At 44.2% G+C, this 12,768-nt stretch overlaps 1 protein-coding gene across 3 annotated transcripts in view; it reads right to left on the bottom strand.

Moving 5' to 3' along the window:
• Positions 1-227: 227 nt before the first annotated feature.
• The window catches only part of LOC144128768 (cytochrome P450 3A14-like), a 38,299-nt gene continuing 25,758 nt past the window's right edge, over positions 228-12,768 (bottom strand). Inside the window, exons 9-16 of one of the 3 annotated variants that reach the window (XR_013313824.1) lie at positions 9,416-9,503; positions 8,660-8,729; positions 6,029-6,137; positions 5,258-5,349; positions 4,167-4,307; positions 3,640-3,854; positions 2,601-2,763; positions 229-563 (exon numbers count right to left, since the gene is read on the bottom strand). Coding sequence is in view for 2 of the 3 variants with exons in the window: in XM_077662441.1 (XP_077518567.1) it covers positions 486-563; positions 2,601-2,763; positions 4,167-4,307; positions 5,258-5,349; positions 6,029-6,137; positions 8,660-8,729; positions 9,416-9,503 (741 nt within the window). In the remaining variant the exon portion in view is untranslated. Of the gene's footprint in view, positions 564-2,600; positions 2,764-3,639; positions 3,855-4,166; positions 4,308-5,257; positions 5,350-6,028; positions 6,138-8,659; positions 8,730-9,415; positions 9,504-12,768 lie in introns of all 3 variants that reach the window. The other 2 variants (XM_077662441.1, XM_077662442.1) reach the window with 2 other exon arrangements.

Genomic DNA, 12,768 nt, shown 5'->3' on the forward strand with positions numbered 1-12,768 from the left:
CTTTTTTCTTAGACAGTCTATAGACTATCAATAGACAACAAGAAATATCTAGAGAAATGCAATAGAGTCTATAAGAAGTATATATACTCTCTATAGACTATTTTTGTAAGGGGTCAAAGTACAAGTTGAAATTAATTTCTCTTACGCCGTGACACGAAGCTTAGAGGGCGTTGAAAAAAAGACAGCAGTAACGCTGATTTCAAAAGCACCACGCCTGAGTTTACAAGTGCGGAAACAACAAATTTATTCCATAAACAACGATGCAAGATAAGTTTCTCGTAAAAAATTAACAAAGGAACAGTATTCTCCAATTTTAGAGTTGTACTTATAAGTAAATGAACAGATGTGTAAGAATTGAGAGAACAGTGTAAATGGCAGGTTAGCACTAAATGATCACAAATTGCTTGAGACAGAAACTGGCGCAGCATTTTTTACAGGTGTCTGTGCCAAAAATATGGGTTCGCTCATAACCAGCACAGATTATATCACAGCTTGTGAAGCACTATCCATGGTCCTTTTGCCGGTGCGGACAGAAAGCAATATGCATCCATTTCCATGACGCCCTGAAATAAAAAATACACATATGGCATCACCACTAAGCCAAAATATCATATAAGAATTTTTTGGCCGACCTGTCAATGAACGCACCGGCGATAGCCAGGCGAACATATTTGGACACCACAATTATCACGGCATGTTTACTCTGTATGTCGATGTGTCCGTTATAACACTTCTTTAACGCACGTTTAGCAGACCTATTATGCCTAATCTTTATTTAGGCATGCGCCAACGTACAGCGGGATTCCTTGCTCCTACTGCGAGCCATTGCATGTTCATTTGTCCGCTCCATATGGTGGGGCCTCTGTGCTTAGCCTCGTTTCCACTTAAGCTCGAGCTCCTCGACCAGCAGGCGAACACAATTCACCGAAGGCATCTAGCGCACTGATTTCCCCCACACAAGCAGCGAGTCCTTTTTTTTTAATTTCAAGCGGCCGCCCTGTTGTGCTGTCATCTTATTGCTATCTCCGCTCCATACCGTGCCTCTTGGCAGGCAGGCGGGCCCGTGCCAGTTTAGTAAAATTTACTTTTTCGCTCTAGCTGAAGTGCCTAAAACTTGCCTGTGTGAGTAACAATGGATCAGATAAGCAATTCTTGCACTAATCATATTTTACCTTGAAAATACAATAGTAGTAGTTCTCGTCTCCTACACCGACATCGTAAAAAAATTCATGCAGTTCATCCTGTAGTGAGATTTGACTGAAGTATTATATATGGCGAAAAGATAAAATGTCCAACGGATCTGATGGCGGCGATGACAGTAGTGGTTGGGATAAAGATGACGATCCACATACAGTTCAGTGAAACAAAAATCTGCCAAGATCTACCCGCTACACTTTTGAAGCTTGAATACTTTGAGTGCCTTTCGCAGGCAACCCAGCGAATATATATGAAAAAAATTAACCTGTGAAAACACGCAGAATATTATTAGAAAAGTTCCTTTCTTCGTGTGTTTTTTCGCCTAATGATTTAAAATTTTCACAAATGGAGCTCTGGTGCTAGGCTTGTTTGAACACACCTTTTTTTCTTTCTTCAAATGTGTGTGAATGTCATGCCAACCGTTCTTTGGGGCAGCCGTTGACTCCTTTCGTAAAGCAATATGACCAGTGCAGGAAAATAATAACGCTTATAAGTGAAAACAACTAAACGCGACGTTAAAGGGAACATGTCTTTCAGCGAAAGTTCCCGTGCTTGCGTACAGTGGAAAATAAGAATAATCATCGTGCGCCTACAATTTGCCCACATGTAAACAGATATGTCAGAAAACATGGGATTTCCCGTGAACGTAAACTAAATCTCAGAGTGTTCCGGACAAGCCATACACGAATGCAAGGTCACTCTGAGTTCACCGCTTTGATTACACATGCGCGGGCCAGTTAAGAGATGCGCGGAAATAAATCCATGCATGGGCATCACGCGAAGGAGTACTAAGCTGCTCTGAAATTCTGATCCCTCCACAGAGTGGATTAAAGCACATATAACATGCCTATGTACAGCCAAAGCTGAATACAACAGCAGTTTTATTGAAGACAAAACAAATTGCGCTTTCGTAAGAAATCTTGTTCGCGATATTGCGTATTTCATAGGCTCTGCTATGTAATATTTGATTCATTCTTATTATCTTCCTCTAGTTTTCCCAGTGCAGAATTTCGGATTATATCTAAAACATTTCTGTGAAATAGTTTAGGCCCGTTCTTGTAAACACATACATGTAATTGACACTTGGTGTCTGTTGGCTTAAATAATTAAAAACGTCAGATGCTGCTGCCCTTCTGGTTAGTTCTTGAAGTAAAACGCCTGTCCTAGTCAAGTGGTTTCATCTCTAAGCAAGCAAATTATACTCTCAGTAACAGTTCCTGTATTTTTGAGGCCGAGTGCGGCCTTATTGTGGCCATAATTCTCTAAGCTCTTTAGACGACAACCATTCTGCGTACAGCGTGAAGATTTGTGCAGGGCCGGCCGGCATCAATTGTGTAGTTGGCGCGCGCATACATTTTGAACTATGAATGTCAAAGCTGTGGGAAACGCAAGGTTTACATTACCTCCTGCGAAACGCCCAGTTCAAGTCGGAACTTTTGCACCAGCCTGACGACCGTGTACTTCAGCTGGAATAACGCCAGCCGCATCCCGACGCAATTGCGTGGTCCCATGCCGAAAGGCACATGTGCCAATTTTGTAAGCGTCGACGTGTTTTCCAGCGAAAACCTATGAATTGAGCAAGATTGTAACAAAGTGCATGCACTGGTTTTATTAGTTTAAATGAGAGTCCCGGACATTGCAGGCTATATTTTAAAATTCTGAATCAGTGGAAGCAATCAATTTGCTCTTCGAGGTGATGAACAATAATATTGTAGCGATAGGTACATTACGCTAGCACTTCTAGCCTTCAGCGTGGCACCCCTTGAGCTGCATGGCCGCTCTTAAGCTCCGTGGCGGCGCCGTGGCTGGTCACGTGGTGCGGAGGAGCTGCCGGCGGCGCGGCGCGCCGGCGAAACCGAATGGGGGGGGGGGGGGGGGGGGGGGGGGGAATGAACCCAGATGTAGCTATCGCGTCACTACTAGTTTAACCACAGCTAAACCACAGCAATTTTTTTAATTTTCGCTTGCATGGAAACTGCAGAAAATTCCGCACAGCGTAGGTCGTACTCTTTTTCGATAAATGTCCGTGACAATCAGACCTCACTTCAGAAACAACAACATGAAAAAAGGCGCTCACACGCTACAATGGCTGTCAATGTGATCCAATTACATAAAAAGCCTTCTTGGCATATCCAAACGACAATGCTGCAGTGATTATACACGGGAAGAAAATTGGATGTGAGCCTGTGCATACAGGCAACTTAGGATACTATTATAGTGCTTTCAGATATTCCTTTAGAGATGACCATTATGACTGGGTTTGCTTGTCCCTCCCTTCGCATCATGGATTTATTCTAATTTCAGCTGCTATTGCTGTAAGCAGCTCTTACGGCACTGAATTATAAAGGCTCAGAAAACTGGTTTTTTAATAGAGTATTTGTTATCCATGGCATGCCCTGTCTGCAAACTTCATGTAAAAACATTGATCGCGGAGCGTCTTACCGGGTAACTTATCCAAGAAGCTGCGAAGATTGGCGTTATATTTTCGCAGGATGCCATTAACTCTTCCCTCAAACATTTTGCCGTTTGATCGAGATGACTGTTTTTATAATCGACATGACAAATTTATTTCGTCGCTTTCACTAAGCCACGCTGGTCACTTGCGATAATCAACCACTTTTCATGCGCCAAAGCTGGAAGAGCGTCTACTCGGAGCACTGTAAAAAGGTGAAGGCAAGAGTAATTTCGATTACGCGCAATTCAGTAATGCGGGCAGAACTTGTGCTAAAGACATCTTCTTGTCTCATAATATATCTCGATAAAAATGCAATAAATTTCCGAGGTGATAAGCGCTTCATGCACGTCCATCTTTATAATCGAGTTTATATTCTTTCAATTCGAAACCCATATATTCTTTGCATAATGATAACAGCGTATTTACGCCGACAAAAACAGCGCACACTTTGACAGAACGCTGAGAACAACAAGGGAGACACCACCAGCGCTGAGTGTCTCTCTTCCTTACGCACCTGCCGGGATCAAATTCCAGAGGATCGGGCCAAAAGCGTTGGTCCATGTGAATGTGATACTGAGCAATCATGAAGCATGTTCCAGCTTTGAACTTGATGCCGTTGTATTCGAAGTCCTTTATCGCTTTCCGTGTGATGGACCTACATAACGCGTGTAAAGGTTTTTGCAACTCATATATTTTCTTCTGCCCCGGCATCGCAAATGTAACACGCTTTTCAGGAAGTCTTACACAAAACCGACCAGACAGGTATTTTCGGAAGAAGGGAACTGTGTTTATAGTGCCTAAAAACAGTGAAGCGAGTATTACTACACATCTTGTGAAACGTAAACTGTTACTGCAATTCTGTGATGCACTGAAATTGTAATTGGAGAGAACAGGGACATTACGCCATGAATTTTAATCCAAGTACCGAGAGCTGGGTGCTCCGGTCAATTTCATAAATTAAGCAGATAAAAATAAACTGAATGCTCAACAGTGTCCATAATTTTTAACAATGAATTTCCTGCTCCATTCTTTTGACTCCTTGACGTTAGACTTATCCACATTTCATATTGGAGGCACCGAACGACGTTGCTTGCTACCTATTAACAATTACTGTCACAGCCTGAGGAAGTCAACACTTAAGGGTCGTGGCTGCGAATCGAGCAATGAATCATTTCAGAATAGTGGCCTAGGCTTGGAAATTTGCCGCTGTTATTTTTGCCTACCGAGCGAAAACGTTTTCGATAGTGGAGTTCGCTTACAACGGCTGCAGTTTTAAAGAACGCTTGCGCATTACGAACGAGGGCACAACTGCCGTCCAAATATTCACTAAGGCAGTGGCACGTCACCTCGAGTAAAGCGAAAGACCTTTGCCGCATAGCTAGGCTAGAGTGAGCGAGGAGGTACAGTAAATACGTCCCGACAACGGATAAACTAGAACTTCCCACAAGCGCGGAGATGCAAGTGCTTTTCCCAGCTTTGTAGTGATGGCTTGAAAGAACATGCACACAGGATGCCAAATATTGCAATGGCTGCAGCGGAGTACGCCTGGCGGCCACACTTAGAGAAGGCAGTTATGGACGATAGGAATCAGAACAGCATACATACGTTAGAGCTGGAGGGTACCGGCGTAACGTTTCTGCGATCACTTCGTCGAGGTACTTCAGTTTTCTGGTTACGGTTTCGTAGTCTAGCGAACCCTAGGTAAAAGAAAAATGAAAAACTGTCAGGTTTCAGCCGCATTCGAGAGATCACACCGCATTTTGAAAAAAAAAAAAAGGTCCTAACAATTCATGTGCCTCGTTTTGACACACGAGCAAAGCGTCTTAAGAGGCACTTGTGCATAACGAAAACCGTGGCCACTGCTCTAGAATGATTAAATGTCCAACTGAGCATGATTATGGATTTTTATGGCGCAAAGGTATCTATGGTCAAAGAGCGCCATGGCACAAGGTGTTTTTGACTGCTCAAGGTGGGGTCAAAGACCCATTTGCCAAGCATTTCACCCCCACATAAACCGAGCACCAGGCCAGGGGAAAGCTTCTACCCATTGTATCACTGGTGGGTGCCCTGGGGATCGGCACTGGGGATCGAACCCTGGACCTCCCGAATGCGAGGCGGTTGCTCAACCACTTGGCCACTGCTGCGGTCATTTAATGTCCAACCGTAGGTAGGTATTCCAACATAAGTATTTCTCGCAGTATAGCATAGTGTTCATTACTGTAGCTTTTTAGCAGACTCAGCCACCTGTCCTTGAGCGCTTCACCTATCATGAAGCGCTCTGCTTCCATTACGAAAGCCTTCTTTGAAAAAGAAACTCAATGCGCCGCCAACAGTTGTATCAGCACTCCCCGGCACATAGAGGCAAGGGTAACTCACCGAAGCGGAGATGGCATCGCAAACTTCTTTTCTAACGTTCTCCTGAATGTCTGGGTACTTAGCCAAAACAAACGTCACGTAGCTTAGTGCTGTAGCGGTCGTTTCGAACCTGGAAATATGTGCTCACTTATTAATTCCCTCGGTCCAACGTGCTGATAAATGATGTAAAGTGAATGTAAAATATAAACACTTTCTAGAGTTTTGATTAAGGTTTTTTTGAAGGTGGGGCTTACAAAAATTGGGAAAAATAAAAAATGGTAGGGTTTTAGCGTAGTTACACTGAGTAGATGTTCCAAAGCGTGTGCTTAGCCTGGTTGGATCATGGTTTTGGTTTGATGAGTCGTCGTAACGTCTGACGACGAGATTAGACTCATGTTCAGCTCTCATCGAGGTTAAGCTTATTTGATATGTTCGCGCCGCTGATGGAACTTGATGAGGATGACGATGCGGAATGCACAGTGCGAAAATTTGCTGAAGTTTAACACGAGCTTCTGAGGCAACAACAACGACAACACTATACGTGCTCAGATTCCTAACCAAATATTTGTTCAACAAGGCTATGCGCTATCGCCTTGGTTATTCGCTTTATGCCTTCAGTCCCTGTGTCATAGTATCATCAAGAACACAGCAGTTCGTGGCTTCTCACTATTGCAATGTGAAATTAAGATTTTGGATTATGCTGATGACGTTGCCTTTTTCTGTTCTGATAAAAAAAGTTTGCTCGAGGTTTTGCGTGTGAGAAGTTTTGTGATAGTTTGGGTGCGTTTCTTAACCTTGATAAGTCAAAGGGGGTTTGGGTACGTCACTAGGGTACAAAACCAAGCTTTTTTGGCAGCATCATGTGGGACTCCGAATACACAGTATTTGGCGCTTTCCTTGCATCAGTATCGCAATAGTGGGCCTTACTGGGACTCCGAGGTCTCGTTTGTTAGGCGACAAACGCAGGTTTAGATGGGGAATGGAGCTGTCTGTATTTGCGGGAGCACAAGTTTGCAACATCTTCTTGGTGTCGAAGCTTATCTATGTCATACAAGGAAAATGAGCACAGGAAATGCACGCAATTTTTGCTAGTTTAGTGTGGCACTCTCAATAGGAGCCTATGCGCCGGGACAATTTGTTCCTCCCTCAGGAACCTGGTGCTAGTGGAGCTGGTCTTCAGCACTTGTTTTTTCATCAGCTTGTTTCATGGTTTTATTTATCAAAACACCACACCGTCCTTTCCTCCTAGCTGTGTTTAACAGACTATTAAGTGCTCATTTGCCTATTCTGTTTGCCCCCACTGGCCATAGGAGTGAAGGGCCTTTGTGGAGTTTTTTTAAAGAAGTCACCGACACATTCAGTTTCCCCACTGTACGGTTTTCCTTAGAATTCCTATACAGTTTATCCAGAAGATAGATGGCAAATGTTCTAATTGCGACGTTGTTTCCTGTAACGATGTATTGGCAGCCTTACCTATCCTTTCTAGACAAGTGCATCGAAGCTGGTGTATAGGATGTGTCTTCAATCGGCCGTAAATACTTTTTTTTTAATTTCACACGTCAGCCTTACCTCAAAAAGTGGCTTCGGGAAAAAGAGAATTTTGTGCCATTGTCTGCGAACTGTCGCTTATGGCAGCAACCAAAAATATTGATCATTCTTTGTGTTTTGTCGTGATGGCGTGTTTTTTTGGGGGGGAGGGGGGGGGGGGCATTCAACGACTCTCAAAAAGAACATTGAGATTACACCCTATACTTTAGGATTTTTTCCTACAATGAAAGGTTCTAAGGTTCCACGTGATCTTTTAGTGCTCATCGGTCTGTTTAGCCTGTGGAAGAGCCGCATGACAGATCGCCACGCACAGCCGCCACGTTCATCGAAGTTTCTGTTCAGAGAGAAGTGTGCTATGGTGCGAAGTGGGGGGGGGGGGGAGGGGGGGGGAGGGCGGGGGGGTATATGATGATATGATGCGCAGGGTCGACCTCCTGCGTGGTTGCCTTTACTCGATGCATTTGTGCGCCTACTGGAATTTTTATGTGCAGGTAAAGTGAGAGCAGGATGCTGGTGTGATTGTCTATGACGTTGCCGAATACGACTTGGTTAAGTCATGGTGGGTGTACTTCTATGCAATAAAGAAAATTAAAGTGCGGCGATAGCCTCGTGCCCTCGCACAGCGCTCTGCGAAGCTGATTTGTTCACGCCGCCGCGGGTTCGACTCCCAGTCGTGAATATTTATTTGACTTCTGTTTAACTTTACATAGTGTTGCTGTTGGTAGGACAGGCAAAATAAACATCGTGGCAAAACTCGTTTTCGGCGTTGATGTTCGTATGAGCGCTTCCGCACTCCAAGAAAGAGGCTCGCTATTTCTCTTCTATTGTGCTCCAGTGTGCGGTGTTAATTACTTGTTTTCAGCATACGACAAATGACGACATTCAAGCATTACGTAGCAGATATCTTATGGGATATCTGTAACTGTTATGTAAGCCGGTTATACAAACTCTCCACTGAGGCACCGGGCAAATTAGCGTGCCGACACAGCTTATTACTAAAAAATAGTATTGATTAAAAAATTCTTTCACCTTTAATTGCCCTGTAGCGGTACTTATACCTCAAGAATATAGATAGGAAAGACGGCAACGAAAAGAAGCCATTACCCAGCAACGAACAAGGTAGCTGCATTGACGACAATCTCTGTCGTGGTCAGTACCCGAGGCTTTGTGATTACTGCACAGAAAAGGACAAACGACAGCTAAAGACATGACATTTAAAAATATATCGGGAGCTTTCGCTTTTTTTTTTTTGGGGGGGGGGGGGGAGGAGGTCTTATGAAATGCATCATAAAGAAGGAAATCGGTAGCACAGCGCACCAGAGGAGAACATTATGTTTACTTCACATGGTACATTCATTTACATTTTGCATTACACTGTAGTTACGTTCAGCAGAAGCGTTACGTTGTAAGCCTGTTCACTCTGCGAAGGAATCTTAACGACACTAGTCCTTGTATATTACTGCAGCCAATAAGGGTTCTCTGCAACCTCACGCTTGAATTGAAAGGCAAGCTTCATTAGCGTCAGCGTCGGTACATTCCTGTATGCGTGTTTGGCTGCAGGAGCTCTGAAACCGCACAGACCATTCACGAGCGTAATGAAAATTAATGTTAATTTTGCCTCCGCGACGAGAACAGACATTTTTACAAAATATTTTCCCAGACTGTGAGCTCCAGTGGGTACCGCAGACTTCAACCGGTTATAATATTAATATTATTATTTGATTTATCGTCCACTGCGCCAGCAAGGCATTATATTCCCTCGAGCACCGTAACGAACCATTACGTAACAACGACAGGGTTTACTCTTTAATCTATGAAACAGCAGAGCATTAGAGTATCAAGACAAGTACGTCTAATTACCGTTTCCATCGTGCGTCTCTTGGTGCCCTGGTTCTTCGTCAATGTATTCCGCTTCTAGAAGATTTTGAAGCATGTCTTGTCGTCTGAACTATTTAAGAAAGTATTGTCATTTTAATTGCAGGATTAAAACACACTCAACTTGTGTGGGTTCTGTAAGGACGGTTCGCGAATTCACAATATTTATCAATATTTCTGTACCTGTAGTTGAATATTTAGTGCCCCTGGGATGCATGAAAAGCCCGACCATCACATCTCGTAGTTGACATCACACAGCAGCACGCTACTCTGTAAATTGACGCTGAAAATAGCTCAGACACATTACCACTGGAAAGTTGAGCATACGCATTATGGGTAGGCGTTATTCTTCTAATGAGCAGTTCCTAAAACGCTGGTTCGTTCAAATTTCTGTGAATTTATTTTCTTATTTCCGCTATGTTCAGGAAGCACAACCAGCGCCACCGAAGTACTCGTCAGCCAGAATTATTGCTTTATTTTATGCTGAAGGTGTTTTTATCTCCCATCCTCAATAAACATAGGCAGAAATCATTCCGAAAGTGCGGCAGAAGCCGAAGACGAAAATTGCTCCGAAGCTGAACCGGAAACTGAAGCCGAAACGTTTACAAATTCTTTTTCCGAAAAACATTCGACAGGAAAAAACGTTCCCATCCCAGCCACTCGAGTGCGATTCGAACCATCGCCAGCGCAAATAGAGGAGATATGTTTCCGACGCCCGAGATCACCGGCCATGGCCACAGCGTCTCGCGCTACGTGTTGTAACAGGTATTTGTACAGCGCATCGCCATCTAAGGCTCTCGTGGAACATGTAGCCCTCGCTAGTAACTAAGCCGCCGTTGACGTCCTATCCTTCATCTGTTTGGTCCAGGCTGCGAAATGCTCGCCGGCGGTAGTGGCGCAGCTCTACCCGCGCATTGCGGACGAATGGGTCAAGAGATATGAATAGAATGTCGACAATAGCACTTTTACCAGTGAAACACAGAAACTGCACAGAAAAGGACGAAGAGAGAGAAAATTGACGGGCGATCAATGTGATTAATGTGGAAGGGATTACGTTTGCATGTGGGCTCCGATTTCCTGTGCGCAATGCCTCATTGCGCCCTCTTTGCGCAGTGATGCAAACTAAACCGCGCTCCATAGATTTGTGGCGCCGTCTGTGCGCATGTGCATTAACTAGTGCTTGCGGCGTGACTACATCACGAGGGGCTGGCAGCTTAAGAAGCGGAGAGAAAGAATGCGTAACAGCCAGTCATTTCTTCAGTCACCAACTTCATCTGCTGTACGTACTACAGAAGTTTTTTGACGACAAAAAGCAACCGTCAGCCGTGCGTGTTGCGCTAGCTTTTTCAGGTTAAGGGAGAGCTTGCGGGAATACGAATTAACGGCGGTTTCTTATTACGTGTCGCCCCTTGATTAACAACCGCTTTTCTTGGCCGTAATTTCCTGTGGACGCCTTTCGCGACAGAGATAAGAACATATGCCAGGGGCAGCCAGCCTGTTCTAAACGTCTGCTCCGTTGTAAATCATTTCATTCACGAGGGCATTAACATTAGAAAGATGTGCAATACCTTTTTCAGCCTGTTAAAATGGACTGAATGATCAGTTAACGTTGATTTTGTCCACGTTGCTTCCCGACGTCACTCCGATTGCGCCACTCCGAACTGGTGAAAAGAAGCATCGCGCGTCTTTGTTCAATCAATTTTCTTAAGTCTTCTCAAACGTCCTTATGAATGAAAGATTTTACAATTGTGCACTCGTTTAGAACAGGCTGGCTATCCATGTATATATTCTTCTCTCGGTCGCATAAGGTGTACTCAAAAGATTACGTCCAGGAAAAGCGGTTGTTTATCAAAGGGCCCAACGCAAGGAAATATAAAATCGACGTTTTTTCATATTACCACAACCTCTTTCAAAACCAGAAAAGCTAGCTTAATGCGCAGGAGTAAAGGTTGCTTTTTCTGTTCCAAAGTTGGGCCGTATGTGCATGAAGAAGATAGAAGCGGCTGAGAAAATGACTGGCTGTAAAGAGTAACTCGCGAAAAGGTTTGGTAAGTGTGGTGAAAAATGTTGTGCATTCATACATCATTCATGCGGTAAGCAATATGTGGCCGGAACAAACAAGTCGCTGTTTGAACGACAACCTCCGCGTACATAGTCATTATGTGGAAAATATTAGCAAATGATGTCTTTCTGCCCATCGCCGCCAATGTGACTAAAAACTGTGACGGTGGGTGGAAAACAATGGGATTCGGGTTACACGCGAGATCTTTAAGACTCAGTGGATTCCTTTGTTGGGGATTACTGCGTCAGTAACCCTTCTGTGCTACTGCTCTCAAAAGAACTGATTTACCTCAGGGGGATATCATTTTAGCGGTTTTTGATGCGGCGTGTGGTGGCGGAGTGCTGATAGCATGGCTGTACAAAAATTCAATGTTGAACAAACTGTAGTGGAAAGTTAGCGCTGTGTTTCTGTGCGTTCCTTTTTTTTTTACCCTCGTCCTTATGCTCTGCGTTTTTCATGTTCCAAACTGCAACAACACGCCTGAGTATCTATCCTGGTAAGCTTTATCGAGCTACACAGGTAGGTGACGGGCGCCAAGGCGGCCCAACTCTTCGCTAATGGTGAATAACTGCGATCGAGCCGTGAGCGCCTCAATGAGCGAAAGCAGGGAGAGCCACTGTGTGCACGGCCTAGCGCGAATAACAAAGGACCTGAAACACTGCAGCACGTAAAGCAGCAAAAGTGCCAAGAAACGCTGAACACTCGGTCTAGCTGGAATAAAACACTGCTTTTGGCTCTGGCACTTCAAGCCGTCAAAGCAGCCACGGAGGCCACGCACGCAGCAAAGCTCGAAGAAGCTCTAGAAGGGGCTGAAAGCGGTGGAATATCCAGTGGATAGGCGACCCGACCGACAGCCGAATGCGGCTACCAACATCTATATGCCTTCCTAGACTGCGATACACCGTGTCTGCAATGCATTTCATGCTTACACCTACTTTCTTTTCGTGTAAGGTAGCCAACCGCGGACGCCACCTGGTCAACCTCTCTGAATTTCCTTTCCGTCTCTCCCTTCTTTTCTTTCATTTGTGCTCACAGCAGCGCTACTGGCACTATGATGTTTTGAGAGTATGGTGTTCTGCTTGTATCACAAAAATATATTGTATCGTTAATTTTCCTTGAAAACGATTCTCTAAAATAGGACATGCGTTGTTCCACTGAGCCTTGTTATCAGCCAGTAATTTCAGCAATTTATAACAGATTACAACTCTCAGAAAGTACCGAAGTTCATCACTTGTTAAATTCTTTATATTTAATATATATGCATACTGGCGTGCAG

Source organism: Amblyomma americanum, chromosome 4 (genome assembly GCF_052857255.1).
Source record: "Amblyomma americanum isolate KBUSLIRL-KWMA chromosome 4, ASM5285725v1, whole genome shotgun sequence".
Taxonomy (NCBI): domain Eukaryota; kingdom Metazoa; phylum Arthropoda; class Arachnida; order Ixodida; family Ixodidae; genus Amblyomma; species Amblyomma americanum.